The sequence below is a fragment of the Miniopterus natalensis genome, chromosome 11 (genome assembly GCF_054644295.1).
Source record: "Miniopterus natalensis isolate mMinNat1 chromosome 11, mMinNat1.hap1, whole genome shotgun sequence".
Lineage (NCBI taxonomy): Eukaryota > Metazoa > Chordata > Mammalia > Chiroptera > Miniopteridae > Miniopterus > Miniopterus natalensis.
Window position 1 is genome coordinate 65423003 of NC_142091.1, and position 17726 is coordinate 65440728.

Genomic DNA, 17726 nt, shown 5'->3' on the forward strand with positions numbered 1-17726 from the left:
CCCCCCCCCCCCCCCCCCCCCCCCCCCCCCCGTTTCACTTCAAGTCTCTTCCCCTCTGACTCTGTGCTCAGGTCATAGCGCCTTCCTTCCCTCAGTCCTTTGAACCTAATGTTCCCTCAGGCTGGTCTCTCCATGGCAGGCTCATCCTTTAGTTCTCAATTAAAGTATGGACTTGGGGGTGAGGGGTGGGAACCTTCCTGATCCCTCCAGACGAGATGAGGTCTCTCAGGAAGTCTCAGCGCACACTGAGCGTCTTCCTTTCGCTCAGCTGGACATTTTTAGTTGAGTGTCTCCCTACGGATTATAAACCATGCGAGGGCCAGTGTCTCGACCTTTCTGTTTCTTGCCATTTCCTAGCCTCAGGCCTCACATATGGTGGGGATACAATGAATGCTTTTGAATAAAAAATAAATTAATTAAAAAACTGAAAATTCTAGTTCGTTGGGAATAAGGATCACACTTCCTGTGTGTAGCCCTAGAAGGCTGAACTTGGGTCCGTTGTTGATATCTATGCTGAAGTAAATCGGAAGAACGTGCTCATCTTTGAATCTGCCAGAAGGGGAATGGGCAGAAGGTGAGTTCCTTTTCTGATTCTAGGTCAGAGGTTGCAGACCAATAGTCTGTGGGCTGAATGTGCCCTACTGGCATACTTCGGTTGGCTCAAGCAGTGTTTTCAAAATGGGGACATTTCACACCCAAATTTCTAGATTCTCTTGGGGAAAAATCTGAAAATCAGGTAACACTGAGCTGAACTGCTGAGTGGCAACAAGTGATTAGACTGAGTAGCAGCTAAATTACCACAGTCCCCACTAGTCCCTATTGTCTGATTTGCTGTACTAGTGTATATTTCCTACCTGGCCCTTTTAGGCAATTGAGTTTGCATTCCGCTGTTCGGGTAGCTCCAAATATTCAGCCTACTCAAATTGCAGAATTGCTTAGTGATGTTGACGGATAAGAATGGCTTTGACTAAAATCTCTTCCATCCCTATGATTATCTGAAATTAAAACTCTTGGAGTATGAAGCCCTTAGCATGCTTTTGAAAAGCTAGCTTTTTCTTTCTGCTACCACTGTGTACTCATTGAATGTTACTCAGCCAGAAGCAGGTAATGCTATGCCCTGTCTTTTGGTGATAAATGTTTGGATGGATGGATCGACAGATGGATGAAAATTTGTTTCCTTTTTCTTACATGGATTTGCCTCTGGCATGTGACATGATACCAGTAGGGGGAGCCCTCCATTAACTTGGAAATCTATGAGAAGCATCTCTGTTCAGCAGTCTAATTGTTTTTAATTTAGGGATTATGCTAAGAATTTATCCTCCCCCCCCCCCTTGCCTCAGGAATTCAAGTTAACAACATTGGGAAATTAGTAAGTTACAGGCAGGAGAGTATGACCTTCACCCCTGAACCCCACCCAGGGCTTTTCTAGATGAAGACATTCCAAGTTAATACCTAGAGTCTTTTAATCCATTTGAAAACAGCGATCATTATGCTCCTAAAAATTCTAAATTATTGGATACATTTAGCCCTTAGGGTCTCATAGAAATGGGCTGTTCCAAACATAACTACAAAATGTTGGGATTGCCAAATGGAGTTAGCTGTAGATTGGTTCCAAGGTTCTTTCTAGCTCAGAGTAAGGCCAGTATAGGAGAAATGTCTTACATGTGGGTGAAAATGTAAAAATCTCTCTGAGAACTTGAAGGATTCTTTTCTCCTCCTAAAATCTGTAACTTGTTAAGAAGTCAGCTTATTTGGGGGAGATTTAAGTACTGGAAGCTCTTAGCATATTATAGTATGCTAAATTTGGAAAAAGAGTCTATGATGGTATATGTGTTCTTTTATCTTAACTTTTTTTAGAGCTTATACGTTATAGCTTTAGATCCATTATTATTAATTGACTTGCAGTGCTCTGTTTTGGAAAGTTCTTTTCTTATTCTTTTGTGAAATTATTTTAACTTATATCAGACCTGAATTTATTACAATATGTTTGGTTTTTAAGGTGGGAAATGGCAAGGAGGACTCTTCCACAAAGACTTAAACATTAATAAAGAGGAAAATCAAATGGTGCTCGGGATCTCAGAGCACTGTATGAACTTGATCTAATTGAGCTTTCCTCCCCTGCACAGTAAATGCTCAGTTAGCCATACAGGTAAAATTGTAAGCATTTCTAATTAAGTCGTGTTCTTGGTAACACAGAGCTCAAATTACACAGTTTGCCAAAGGAAACGTGTGCTATATCATTCTAGCATGACTTCCAATCAAGTTACCATCCAGTTTCTCCAAAACAGGCATTGTGTAACACTGTTGCTACTTTATGCAGTTCTTTTCACTATTATGCTATGATTTTTAAAATTATTGTTAATGATTCCAATTGAAAACCTGTTTAAAGCGTTTACATCTATTTTCTTCTAATTTGTGTGGGTTTATTTTTCAGTTGCTTGAATTCAGACTCTGTTTACTCTAAGCAGGTTACTCTGGGGTAGAGGGCAGGGCAGAAGTGAACAAAGTGGCTATTTGTGGTCCTAATTATTGTATGAATAGCCTGATTCTTGGGGCTTTGCCTGGATTCCGGGGCAAGTTGTTACACTTTCTTTCCTATTTATATATAATGGTGATACAGGTGGCAATATTCGTTTTCTTATTTTACTAAGTTATCTTAAATTTTAGTCTTTCCAGTTGGGGTTTTGGTTGTCTTTTTGAGCATTACGAAAAAGTGTTTTCTTTGTACTGTTCTCTCCCCCAAAATGACCAAGAGCCAGAGCTTACCTGATGCGAAAATAATTTGCTTGTAAAAATAAATCATTTGCTCGTGTGATCAGTTTCATACTAAACTAAAATTGGGCAACCTAGTTAGGTTTTGACTATAAAAGTTTCTTCTACAGACTCTTGATTATGGTGCCAGAGTAGTAAAGAGAAAAAATTATTCATGTTAATTGCTTTTAGAAATAACATTAATTATGGGAGCTTTTCTAATTACAAAACAATGCAAACAATTTCCAAAAATATGAGAACTATTTAGGATTACCAATTCGTTTGTGACATTTTAATATAACATTTTTGTGTATTTTCTAGGCTAGCCAATACATTTTTGAGTTAGATATCTCAACTAAATGATCTAATAGTACTGATTTTGATTTTGTATGAACAAAATGAATCTATTTATTTCCTATCCAAAATATACATAGGTATGGCAATAAACACTAGTAAATATTTCACCCTTGAAAACAAATATGCAGTGTCCCCCAAAGGAATTTTAGATTGAGCTGTCATTGATAAAGACTTCCCTTTATCTTTGTGTATGTGTGCTGTCTGTGGCCAGCTTGCATACAAAGTGATGCTGTATCAGGTGTGATATAACAAACATTGACCCTTCCACTTTTGATTTTAGGCTTGTAGGTCTTTCTTTGTGTGTGGTAAGGATGAATGAAATTGTTGTTAAAAATATACATATATAAATAGGGAACATTTGCTTTCTCTACAAGGATTTGGAGCTCTCGTTGTTGTAGCAGATACTATTGCAGGAATGTTATCTACTTTTCGGGAAAGAAATTAAAATCGTTTGCTTTATATTTTTGGAAACAAGTATAGAAATCATTTTTATTACTACTTTTTTAATGTTCTTAACCACTGAACTTACAAGTTATGTTAACCTTATTTTAGCAATATCTTAAGGGGAACAAAAAATTTCCTGGTACAGCAATTATCACCTGCAGATAGCCTAAAGTTAGCACGTGGAGTTAACTGCAGAAACAGCTTGTGAGCTGTGAATTGGAGTTCAGACAGATAGTGAGATTTCACAGAAATGCTTGGTATATGGTATAAATAATCGGATAGCAAGATACCAATTAATGCATAGAAAGTAAAATGAGATTACTAATGGCCGAGTTAAAATATCCTGTGTAAAACCTGATGTTAAGGAGAATTTAATTTGATGTGGACATAATGAAGCCTCTCAGTTTATCCATAGAATATTAGGAATTATTTGTATGCATATACCCAAACAAAGAAGGCTTGACATTGAATTTATGATTTATAATCTGATTAGAAGGAAGATGATTTTAAGTAGAGATGAAGGCATTAATCAGTTTTATAAAAGCATGCGGATTTCAGGTTAACTTTTCTCAGGCTTTTCAATGTTGTTATTATTGGACAGATCAAAAAAGATGTTCCATTATTGGCGAGGAGAAATAATTTAGAGTCAGGATTTAAAAGGAGAAGCCGATAAATAAAGCAAAAAATTTAACTTTTTCATGAGAAGACTTGGGGGATCATTTGGTCATTGAGCATTCATTAAGTATTACTGGCCCTTTAATACCCAGGCATTGAAAACACTGCTCCTTCCTTTGTGTTAAGGTATCAAAACTTCTTGGGTTTTGATTCACGTGTATAAAGAATATGTTTTGGTGCTCACTTCGCAGCATATACTAAAATTGAAATGACACAGAGAAAAGTAGCATGGCCCTGTGCAAGGATGACACAAATACATTCCATGTTTTTTGATGTTAACTAAGTTTATTGTATTTTTATTTATGTATCAAATCATTATCTTGAACATCTTAAACTAATACAAAGTTATATGTCATTTATATCTCAATAAAACTGGGGTAAAAAGAATATATTTTGAACATGTCCAGACATTGAAGACCATCAAAAACGTATGTAAATGTTTAGCAAGTCATAGATGTAACTTTGTGAATGAGATGATGTCTTGTGGGGTTTTATTTTGTCTGGTCATTTTCTGGATAGTTTTTGCCATTCGGAATGGAGACATTGAATGTATGACATGCACACAGCGTAAAGAAAAACGTAGCTCCCATTGTATACATGTGTATTGCCTCAGTAACCCAGGTTAAAGGGATGTTTCTTAGTGGACTATTTAAATGTATAAATTGATATCCTGGAGAAAAAAAATCTGAATTGAGCTTTAAAACTGCATGACACTTACTAGATATGCTTATGGTGCTGAGATCCCTGGTTAGATTAAAAGGCTCCATCCGCAGGTGACGCAGACTCGCCTGGCAGCTCCCCAGATTGACTGCTGCCTACAAAGCCTATCCCCTCTCCTTTGTGTAGGGAGCTAAACCGTCAGTGGCCACCCTGTAGAGGCCACTTAGCTGCTTTGCACGTGACGTCTCATTTCCTTATTACACACACATACACACCCTTCCACCCCTGGTGAGAACTTTTTTTTTTAGCTGACACAAATTTATTAACAGAAAACAAGAATTTGAGGAGTCTTGTTCACAGACAGCAACCACGGTAACCCCCTTCCTGCAGGTGCTGTGGGAGGGGGTGGGGGTGACCTCCTCAATCCGTCCGATCTTCATTCCCGAGCGGGCAGGGGCTCTGAGAGCTGACTGGGCTGACTGGGCCCCTGGTCCAGGGGCCTCGGTCCTGTTTCCTCCTGTGGCCCGGAGTTTGATGTGGGGGGGCAGCGATGCCCAGCTCCTTGCACCTCGGGGCCACATCCTGGGCAGCCAGCGTGGCAGCGTATGGAGAGGACCCATCTCGCTCAGCCTTTACCTTCATCCCACAAGTCACATGGCAGCTGGTCTCCTTGCCAGAAAGATCCGTGACATGGACAGAAGTGTCACTGAAGGCTGCACAGATGTGGCAGACACCCAGTTCGTTTTCTCCTTCAGCCACCTGAGACCGGGGCTGATGTCCTGGTCTTCCTTCTTTTCCTTCCCCTTGTGAGGTGCCGTTTCTGTGTGTCTTGTCCAGACTCCGCCACCAGAAAGAGAGATGAGAACATTTTTCATTATCAGTCTTGTCCTTCATTCTGTTTCTGGTGATCTCAGGACTCTGGGGAACTGAATAATAGCTTCTCTTTACAAAATGCTGAGGGACCTCTTTATAATACATTAGCTAAGCATTGTGGTCCCCTGTTGATACATGCTAAATAAAAAATGTTTTTAGATGTTGCTAAGAATGCATATAATCTGTCCTTGCAATAAAATTCTCCATTACTGTTAATATGCCTGCTGTACATCTGTCTGTACTAGCAGGGGAAGCTGTCCATGATGTCGTCCATATGCAAATTGCATGACATATTTTAGGATGCACATACTTGTACTTCTTTCTTATTTCATCCATTCAACAGAGTTTTTTAGTGCATCGATTCTGTAGCATGCATGGTGGTTTCTTGTGGCTGTTTGCATTTTTACACTCAGTTTCTCCTATTAGAATTTTTTTCTGCCTGGTGAACCCCTGTTTATTCTTTAATCTGTGACACGTTCCTAATTCCTCAGATGTAACTAGTCCATCTAAGCCTCGGTGCCCTCTGTCCTTACCTCTGTGGTACCACTCATAGCATTGTGATGTAATGATTGATTTCTAGAAATATCTGTTCTCCTGCTAGATGGTAAGTGAGTTCTCATCACCAAGCTCGGGGTCAAGTACAACGTGGCCTCCACTGGACAGAAGCCTCTTTATTAGTTCATGTTGCCCCAGCCATATGCCGATGTGCATACAGCATTTTTAGAGCTCTTTTATCTGCTGTGTTGGATAGAGTAACATCAAATGTATTTTGTGAATCCAGTTCTTTAATTCTTATCCGTATGATTATTGAGATTTTTTTTCCCAAAAACAATATTGAGAGATAACTTATGTACCATAAAGTTCATTTAAGTGTACATTTGAATGTTTTTTAGTAAATTTACAGAGTTGTGCAGCCATCACTGCAGTCCAATTTTAGAACAATTCTAGTACCCCGAGAAGATCCCAACTGAGGTGTTTTTATTTATTTATTTATTTATTCATTTATTTATTTATTTTTAAATATATCTTTATTGATTTCAGAGAGAGGAAAGGAGAGGGAGAGAGAGAGGTAGAAACATCAATGATGAGAGAGTCATTGATCGGCAGCAGCCCACAACCCGGGCATGTGCCCTGACTGGGAATCGAACCCTGATCGCCTGGATCCTAGGTTCATGCTTAACCACTGAGCCACGCCCGGCCGGGCCTGAGGTGTTTTTAAATGTTGACGGAACTGTCCAGAGACTTCTGTGTGAGGAGTTGAACTGGATGACCTCAAATGTGTCATTGTTTTTGGCTCTGAACTGTGTGGGGCACAACATGCTTAAAGGAGGCCTAGATACTTATCTGAGCTGCATCCTGGAAGAATAGTGTTTGCTGGCAACGAGGGACACCGATTCCCTTTCGGGGACTTGCTCTGCGATGAGCTGTATGCCAGGTCCTTCTAGGCATTATTCATCGAGACTGAGTCTGATGGCCTCTAATACAGCCGCCTTCTGCTTTACTGCTTATGGGCCCTGCAGAGGAGGAGCTAAGCCAAGGTCGCACCGCTGGGTAGCGGAAGGGCCGGGATTAGAGCTTTGGCCTGGCTGTGTACCACACTTGCCTTAAACATTCGATAGCTATATATCGAGCAGTTCCTATGCTCCTATAAAAAGGCAAATCTTAGGAAACACATAAGAGTTCTATTTAATTCGAAGAGCTATTATTTAATCTGCGAAGAAGAGAGGTGACTGTGTTGAGAGCATAAGCTCTGAAATCAGCTTTTTCTTTGACTCAGTTCCATAGAGTTTAGTTTGAGGCCCAGTGGGCATATTCCAAATGGGGTCAAGCAAACTTGGAAAAGAGGAGAAATAGAACCGTGTTTAAAACTTCTAAAATAGTGAGGCCTTTGGGAGGTCAGCATACTCCCTGATGGAGTTTGCTTTGGGAATTGTTGAGTTTTAAAATATTAATATTGGTTGGTCTTTAGTAATGCACGTGGTAAAATTATATTAGGATATTGGTTTGGCTGCTGTAATTGAGATCTAGGAATAGCTTAAAATAGAAATTTCTTTCTCTCTCAGATAAAAAGCTGGGTAGGTAGTCAAGGTTTAGCATAGAAGCTTCACAGCCATTGGGGATCCTGCCTCTTTTCGTCTCATTGCTCTGTCCCAGCACATGGCTTTCTTCTTGGCTGCTGTAGGCCCTCCCGTCACATCTATAGTGTAGCCATGAGGGGGAGAAATAGACAGAGAGGAGAATATATATTTTTTCTCCTTTAAGGGCATGACCAAGAAGTTATATGTATTTACTTATGTTCACATCTGTTAGATAGAACATAGTCACAGGACCGCATGATGTTAGAGAGGAAGTAGAAAATACGGTTTTGTGGGGGGTAGTGAGCGTGGGACAGAGGCCATATATTCAACTGAAAACTCAATTATTATATATTATGGAAAGAATGAACGCTGGAGGACAGTTGGCAACTTCTGCCCCATCACTCTGTGAAGATGAGATTAACATGAAAAGCTTAGATTTACATGTAAGAATGCTTTAGAACACACTCCTTCTTATGGTCTCTGTTCTCTGCTTTTTCTTCTGGGCCAGAAGATTCAGACAAATCTCCCCCAGGCTTTGAAGACACTTCTTTGACTATTTTGAAGTCGGCAGTGTGTCCACCTCTCTTTTATGATGCAGTGTCAGTTGGAATTCATGTTTTTACTAGAAAAGTGTATGCAGCAGTTCCAAGGTTGACAGCTGGGTTCGGAGTACTGCGTAGTAGACCTTGGTAGAGTCTGGATGCATTTTCTTTAAAATATTTCTAGCTGAGTAGTATTTCATTGTATATGTATATGTGCCATAGCTTTATCCATTCATCTATTGATGGGCACTTAGGTCGTTTCCATGTATTGGCTATTGTAAATAATCCTGCAGTGGGCATAGGAGTGCATGTATCTTTTTGAATTAGCATTTTCATATTCTTTGGGTAAATACCCGGATGACTTGCTAGGTCGTATGGCGACTCCATTCTTAATTTCTTGAGGAGCCTCCGTACTGCTTTCCGTAGTTACCGCGCCAGTGTCCAGTCCCCCTGCAACAGTGCACGAGGCCGCCCTGTCTCTCCATCCTCGCCAACACCTGTTATTGCTTGTCCTTTTAGAACAGCTGTTCTAAATATTGCCATTGCAACAATATGGATGAGTCTTGAGGCTCTTATGCTAAGTGAAGTAAGTCAGACGGAAACGGACAAAAACTATATGATTTCACCCACATGTAGAGTATAAAACAAAAAGGAAACAAACAGAACAGAAACAAACTCATAGATACAGACAACAGTTGGTGGTTACCAAGAATGAAGGGGGCGCGACACGGGGAACGGGGGTGAGATATATGGTGATGGATGGAGACTAGACTTTTGGTGGTGAGCACACTGTAGTGTATACAGATATCAAATTATAATATTGTACACCTGGAACTAATATAATGTTATTAATTAATGTTACCTCAATTAAAAAATAAAGAAAGAAATAAGATACAGCCCATTGGTAGGCGGCAATATTTCTAGGAAAAAAAATTCTCTTCTTATCAGAATGCTATTTTAATTAAGATCTAGTATTATTCAAGATAGAAAGCTTACAATTCCTATGCTTAGCATGCATGCAAACTTTTCTGTGGCAAAACAGCATTTGTTTCTTAGGAAATTGTTGTTGTCTAGGAGTCAAGAATTCATGTTTTAACCTTAGTACTTGATGGCACGGCCTTGACTAAGCTAGTGGATATCTTAATTTTTCTTAGGTAATTATATCTTAAAACAGTTTACAAATAGTCTCTGTCATCATCTTCTATGTGTGTAGCCCATGAAGTCCGTTAATAATGCAAATATTGTGTTTTCATCATTGGTTACTTGAGATCACAGATTAACCTCAGTTTTCTCTGAGGATGAGTTTCACTCACACCTGGCTAGAGCAACAAGAGAAGCAAATGCTAAGATATCCTTAGTATTTGCCAACATGCCACTTTATGGCCTTCTAAAGGCTCTTTTGATAGGAAAAGATCATTTGAGCTCTTGAAATGAGAAAGCTTAAGTAATCGTGTAGGCACGGTATTTCTTGTGATGACCCATGTCCTTTCCTGAGAATGCATTTTGAGATACTTAGATTTCACCATAAATCCTTAATTATTTGAAGAGCTCTGTCAGTATTACATATCAGGCAAGAATAATTTTAGCCAAGTTCACTGAAAGTGTTCCCAACGTTCTCTCTAGTAATTTCATCTGATTCCTTTTCTTGGCACAAATTACATAGACTATATAAAATAAACCGCTGTCTGTGGAGGTTGTGAGTGGCTTTGTGATTCCCTTCTCGTTTGTGTGGGCGAGTTCTTTTCACCTTTTCTCTGTTGCATCTTCAGCCATCATGAATGTTTTGTTTTTCTCTCTTGCAGATGACACGCTTGGTGCTGCCTGGCATGGTAGAAAGGTGAGTCACGAGCTCACACATAAACACTGGGGAGACAGAGCTCATGATTATTTATAGGGAGAATCCTTTCTTTGAAAAATTCACTAAAGTGACTAATGAACCTCTCCTCCAAGTCTTAGTGACAGCAGTGTGCTGGGTGAGTCACAGGGTGAAGTGTGAGTCATCTGGTGGGGGAGGCTTTTTCCACTCGATTCCCTTTTTATTTCCCTCTCCGGGGTTACGGTGGTTCCTTTAGATCTGGATAAAAAGTCTGCTTGAGTCACCATCACTAACTCAATTGCCTGCTATTCTGAGGGGGTGGATAGAGTTCCTGGGATATCCCCTGGAATGCTTTCTCAAAGCTCTGTGCTCTCAGAGCCCAAATCAGTGGAGTTTCATGAAGTAAGCCCCCATCCCCTGGTTTTCCAGTTCTTACTGGGAGCATGGACGTATGGGGAATTGGGACTATAAGATGATTATAGGATGCTAAACCCCCGCTTGGAGGAAAAGACTATGTCCACTAGCCTCATCATTCCACTTTATATTGGGTTCCACTGGGATACCCTGGATGTCTTCATTTTTATTGAGAAATGTATTGTTGAGCTCTTACATTTGAAACAGCACAAAGTGTGAAATTGTGGTTAAACCCTGTTCTTGCCTTGGAAAAGCCTGAATGATGGCTAGACCTTCAAAGAAGACCTGTTGCAAAGAGCTGGGCTTGCATCTTGAGCTGGCTTGCTCATTTGCTAAATTTAGGGCTTCACAGTCATCCTTCCTCTGCAAAATAGCTTTGAGTTTGGAAGACATCCAAAGGAATCACAGCTTTGAGAAGGGAAGACCCACAATCCTACTTCTGTGTAGAAACCTCTGACCAGCTTCAGGAAGGGATTACAGCTAATGTTTATGGAGTATATATTACGTGCCAGGTGTTGTACCAAGAGCATGATATGTGTTAACTCATTTAATTTTGATAGCCTCCCACCATTGTACAGATGAGGAAACTGAGGTTAGGAATCCATTTTGTTTGGCATCTGCAGAGACTGGTTGAGAAACTGCTCCTTAGCAATGCTCTTTGTTTGTAATAACATTTTATATGTAGTTTTGTATATTTTAATAGCTTGACTTTAGTCACATTTCTCTTTAAAATCTTCAAACTGCTTGTTGTTGGTTGACCATGGGAGTGTGTCCCCTGGGTGGTCAGATATGGAAGTGACAGTGGTCAAACCAGACCAGAACCCTAGAAAATTGCAGAGAATTAGGGCAGACAGAATAGAACTCAGGAGAGATGAAATTTGGAGCATCACCTTGATCCTACTTTGACAGCTGTAAGTGACATGGTATTAATTCAGAGTAGGAAGTCCATCCATTAAAAAAGAAATACTTACATACTTTTAAATCACAGAGGTATTGTAAAAGGAATTTTTAAGTGTGTTGGTGAAAACCTAAATCAAAAGAGGTCATGGTTATGACATATTTTGCAGACCATAAAGTATTGGATTCAGAGTCATAGAATTTCATTACTTTAAGTTAAATGAATGCTATGAAGCTACATAATTAGTAAATGCACAAGGTACTAGGAACTTCACCCCTGTCTCTGTAGACCTCGCAGTTACGATCACGGTTGTAGTTGAAGCGTTAGATAAAAACAAAGAATGCAAAGAAAAGGGTCCACCCATTCAACAGGCATTCATTGAGTAGATTTTATCATGGAGCATACAGAAGATGCATTGGATCCTTTAAGAACTCAGGTTGATTTTAAACTGAGGTTGAGGAATGATCTGGCGGAAAGCCATCATAGGCTGGACTGAAACTGACATCATGGGGTGATCGTGGCATTTGTTAGGAACTAGTAAGAAATGTGACTGGATTTTATGAGTTTGTTCTTTTGGTTAGGAGAAGGACTAGCTATATTCACTTGAGTTCAAGGGGTTTCTAGTTGTATTAGTCAAGGTAGGCTAACTGCTCTAACAGACCACCCTCAAATCTCCATGGCTTAACACTGTAAGAGTTGATTTTCCCCTTGCAGCATGGCCAACGTGAATCAGTGGTCAGGGCTCTGCTCTGCCCAGTCGTTCAGGGTCTCAGGCTCCTTGCCTCTGGGGCCTCCATTCCTCTTCCCTTGGGTATTGCAGTTCTCTGCCAAGTCCTCCGGATCCAGCTAGCGAGGCGGTGAGAGAGTAAGGATGATTTTATGGGAGGTTTCGTGGGCCAGGCCTGGAAGGGCTGTACATCACTCTGCCCACATTCCATTGTCCTGGACTCAGGCAGAGGCTGCATGCCCAAGAGGAAAGAACTCCAGTTTAACAGAGCACCTGGTAAGCCTTATACATTATAAATGATTGTATTATAGCCTGCCCTTTACACTGTCCCCAAATGGCATATTTCCTATGCTTGGTTTCCATCAGATTCATCTCTATTTAGTAAAAGCAGTCCTATATAAAGATCCTTTGTTGTTTTTTCCCCCTTGCACTGATTCTATCTCTGATGTATGAGGTTTTCCAAACCCTCTAGAACTATAGCCTGGGGCCAGCTGACCATCACTAAACAAATATCTGCAAGCAAACGAAGGTATTATATTACCATAGAGGTAGAAAGTGCATAATTACATTACAGAGGAAACTTGCTCTCTCCACTTCCCTGGAATTATAAACATTGTGTACAGCTGGAGCCAGGAGGTGGTTGCCATAACAACCATGGAAAAGCTAAAAATAGCCTCTTTCATACTGTATTGCTTAAGGTGGAATTATGACATGTTATGGTGTTTTAGGGCAGGCAGTTCTCTTTCATGTGGCAAGTGTTTGCAAACTTTCTTCAACAAAGCAATATTTGTACAAAGCTCTTGGATCACTAGTTCTAATTATCTACCTGACCCTGTGTTCCAGGATTCTCTCCTGACATACAACTGTTTTGATATGTTTCTTGGTTTTCCTGAGAGTCTGTTAGAGAACTGTCTGTACCAAGTTCAGCATTATGTTTAAGCTTAAAAATAAGAGGAATGACCCTCCAAGAGCACACTTTTGCATTCCCTGATAAGAAATGGGACTATGAAGAATCGTGATGGTCTTTTTTACACAGTCTCCCTTGACTGCTGTCAAACTCTGTATACAGTTCGACGTCCACACTAGGGTTGACCGTGTTCCATTTCTTCACATGGCATTTACGCCCCCACCTCCCTCTCCTCACCCGCAATGTGGGGCAATGATGAGGTTCCCGAGAAAGGCAGAAATCAGTGACTTACTTCAAGGGAGACCTATCGCTTCCTCTATGGCAATAATATTTTTCTAGAGCTCCAGACAAGGTTACTACAACCTGGGATAGGGGGACATGTAGAGAAGAGTAAGGCCTTGGCTTTTTTTTTTTTAATCCAGGTGACAACGAAGGGGAGTGTTGTGATAGGGATTTTCACAGGTCTGAGGGAGTTCTAACCTTATCAGCAGTGGTGCTCTCCACTTGGTTTTTGCAGTGTTTTAGTTCTAGTCGAGCCTCAGTGATACGCACCAGGACACCATCGTGTGGCTGTCAGCAAGTGAGACGCGTGATGGATTAAGAATGTTGTGTCAGAAAATATTACTTGCCTTGTTTATTTGGATTATTTGTCATAACAAACTGGAAATGCGCTGAAGCGATGTGAGTCTTCATTGTGGAGCTTCAGCAAATATTCTTAATGTACCTTCCAATCTTAGAATTGCTCCCCGAGTCCCCGGAAAATGAGAGATTAACCAGGCTTTGGTTTTATGTTTGTTTCTCTGTGCAATTAAGCGCAGCCCCTTTTGTCCTTCTGCTTGAGAGAACAGAGTTGTTGTGAGTCTGGCTGTGCCATGGAAACTGGTTTGACGTCACTAATTCAGCTTAGATAGAGGATCAGAGCTCAACAGAGTAGTTTATTTTAAAGACGAGTCCTCTGTGCCTCCCCCTCCCAACTCTCCATCCCCCATCTCTGCGTAAAGAATAGATCCTGCATGTACAGGGATTAAGGCAGCTGTACCAGCGTTATTTATGATTCAGAAAAACTAAGGCGAACGTGATTGTCCTTGGGGAGAGAGAGAGGATTTTGTGCTGTTGTGCATGTGGCTGTGGGAGGAAGGCTTCTGCTAGGCAAGCAAATACGTGTGCTTCTTGGTAGCACGGAGTTTTTGTAGAGGGCTATTTCCTCTGCTGACACTTTAGTAAGGTTATAAATGCTTCCCTTTTATTTACTTAGGCCTAGTGCATTCTCGCTTTATACTTGGTTGGTCTTAGGCTTGTTTTAATGTACTTTGGAGTGCAAATGTTGTGTTGTGAATCAAGTACCCTCAAATTCTGACTTGTCACTAATTCAAACTAACGCTGCCTCCTAGAAATTGTAATTAGGGTGGAATATTTGAGAAACAAAAATCTCAGTTGACTCAAGGAATAGACAATTAAACAAGCAAGGCTGCATAATTGTGACATATTTGATTTGGTCTGTTATATTCAAAAACGGGAAAGAAGTTTTTATTATCTTTAAGTGAATTTTCCTGTGTTGAAATCATTGCTCTGGTGAAGTTTTAAGAATCCATTTTAGTGAAAACAAATCGCTTTTGTAGCTTCCACTTCATTGGGATCTGCTCTGAGCTTAAAGGTGGCACCTTCTAATATATCATAAATATATATTTTTTCCTCTTTTTTTTGGACAGATTTATTGAGATACATTTCACACACCATAAAATCCACTCATTTATAAAGTGCACAATTTGGTGGTTTCTAGTATATTCACAAAGCTGTGCAGCCATCACCACAAGCTAATTTCTGAATATTTTCAACACCCTAAAAAGATGGAGATATTTTAAGCACCATAAACTAATGCTATATTAAACATCTCCAGTTTTGCAAGTGGTTTTTAGTCCATTTTCATCAAAGGAATTTCTCACAAATATAGGTAAAATGAAATTACCAGAAATTCATTGCTAATTCACAGGTTTTTATCTTAGAGTGATTGGCTTCTAACTCCTGATAGAGAGTCGGACACTCTCACCTTAAAATTTAAAAAGAAAAGGCTTTTCTGTCTTTGCGAGAGACATAAGCAAAAAATACAAAATTAAAAATATAGTCAATAATATTGTAATAACTATGTATGGTGCCAGTTGGGCATTGGAAATATCAAGGGGAACACTTTGTAAAGTGTATGATTGTCTAACCACTATGCTGTACACCTGAAACTAATGCAAAATAATATTGAATTTAAAAAAATACAAAAATGGTATAATTAATACATTGACTAATTTCCAACTTTCTTCAAAACCCTAGTATGACGTTTTCAAATTTGAAATTTGATTTCTGTGACCAAAATGTTAATGGATGTCACCGTTTAGGAAAGTGTGTATTACAAACAAGGACTTCAGTTAAAAAAACAAAAACAACAACTTGTTTCTAGTGATAATTAAGCTGAGGAGGATCCAGGATCCAGACTCCGTTTGACGGTCGAAGTGGCATCTTGCCCAGAGGCTGGCAGATGGACCGGGTGACCTTTGGGGATTATTTCTTTTCAGATTTATGTCTAAAATAATGGAGATGCCACTTAATCATGTTTCTCTTATTATTTTGCATAAAAAGGATCTAGTCCCTTTTTTTAATATTAAAAAAATAGGCTTTGGGGGAAGTAAATGCAGGTGAAGGATACTGGGAAACTGGGTTGAGGGGAAGGGACCTGACCGGGCGGGCAGCAGAGGGGTGAGGTCAGGTCGGCGCAGCTAAAGAAGGGGACCACCCCCAATGGGAGTGGACTTGAGGGGGAAGAGCTGGCTGTTAAATCTAACGTGCCCCAAACCCTCATTCCACACCTCACCTAACCCATATATACTTGCTAGCAACTTGTATATTTACAGTATTGCTTTCCCCAGGCTACTTTTCATTTGTAGAATTAGTAACTCCTGCTAACTTTCTGACTTTTAAATTCCCTTAGCCTCTAAAAGTTACAGTAGAAACTTTTGAGCTTTGCCTTTTCGCTAGAGAAAATGGTCTGCTGAGCTATAGCGTCTCATGTTGGCGTCAGCTCTTCATTTAGCACCTGAGTATCCGTGACCCAGGGAAGGTGGGAGCGCTCGCTTCCAGAAGCTTTTATTAAGCACTGGTTACATGCTCGGCTGTGCTGGGTGCGCTGAGGGAAAGTGAGGACAAGGTGAGTGATGTCCAGAAGCTTATGGTTCTGTTGAGGGAGAGAAATATGTACGCATATAAAAATGATTAAACGCCACAGCAAGGCAATACGTGATGATACCAGAACAAAGGCATGCAGGGGGTCTGGGAGTGCTTCCACAGGTGGGAATTCTTGGTGCTGTGGGCCGAGAAGACCTCAGGGCGGAGGTCAACTCGGGGACTGTGGCCCTGATCCGGCCATGCCCCAGATTGCTAAGGCTGAGAAATGAGCGAACTGCAAACGAGAGCTATTTTTAGTTGATTGAGTTATGCCTCATTCACTGACCGAGCGCATCACATGCTGATGAAAGGCAGGGAGAGACGTGCGTTAGAAAACAGCTGGGTCATTCTGTTTCCGATCTGTCTCTCCATCTCTAACGTACAAACAGCGTGTATATATTTCATCCTGTTTATGGAACATTTTCCTTTTCAGATCTAAAGGAGTGATTCTGAACATCTCCTCTGCCAGTGGCATGAGCCCAGTCCCGCTGCTGACCATCTACTCTGCGACCAAGGTGAACGATCTCTCAGTAATGTCAGAGTAGAAACGAGGGATCTTTTTCATCTCAGAGATGAGCATAGAACTTTCTTGAAGTTCTGTTCTTGGCAGTTTTCAAGTGAATGAGAAGAAAAGGAAAATACCCTACACCGGTTTCAGGGGAGCCAGAGCCAACGAGAACTGATTGGTACAAACTTTATAAATGGGCACCAAGATCTCAGATCCACACATGGTTTCTTTCCCCCCACTAGTTTACTGCTGTTAAAATTGATATTTGAACTTTCCAGAGACAGCTGGCCTACGCCAGTTAGCTCAGTCGATCAGAAAATAAGGTCAGTGGATCTAAGATCGGGAATTTGATTCATGAATGAGTCACCTTCATACAGCATCAGTTCAAGTCGAAGGGCTGAGTAGAAGGGTCACAGCCAGTCAGCACTTAAATACACATAGTAGGCACAAGATAGACTGGGTGAGAGTGTATTTTGCCATACTACTCAGAATTCACAGATGTTTATTGTTGCTTCTGGAGTGAGATGAGAATTTTCCAGAACTGTGAAAGATGTCGTAATTTATATATTACCATTCACCTCTTCAGATCACTACCAGGAAAGTAATTTAGGATGCATTTCCCACTGCCTGCAGGTCAATAGCATTATCTGCATATACATTATCAAGGCATAGGCTACATCTCTGAAATGGAAATGCCCACTGAGATGCTGGAATTAAATACACTTTTAGGGGAAATGAGCAAAATATAATACATAATAAGAACGCGCAATAGGTCAGAGAAGGAAAAGACCGACACACCTGCCTGCTTTTTCACTTGGCTTTGTGTCCACTGGAAAACCGTAAATAGCAACTACTGTCTTTTAGGGAAG

At 40.5% G+C, this 17726-nt stretch overlaps 1 protein-coding gene and 2 pseudogenes across 1 annotated transcript in view; 2 read left to right on the forward strand and 1 right to left on the reverse strand.

Annotated features, from left to right (window-relative positions):
- HSD17B12 (hydroxysteroid 17-beta dehydrogenase 12) overlaps positions 1-17726 on the forward strand; it is a 112637-nt gene that overhangs the window by 83768 nt on the left and 11143 nt on the right. Inside the window, exons 7-8 of the mRNA XM_016197655.2 lie at positions 10183-10217; positions 16783-16864. Of these exons, the coding sequence (XP_016053141.2) occupies positions 10183-10217; positions 16783-16864 (117 nt within the window). The remainder of the gene's footprint in view (positions 1-10182; positions 10218-16782; positions 16865-17726) is intronic.
- LOC148092047 (small ribosomal subunit protein uS11 pseudogene) lies at positions 417-5762 on the reverse strand (annotated as a pseudogene).
- LOC148092048 (U6 spliceosomal RNA) lies at positions 4404-4497 on the forward strand (annotated as a pseudogene).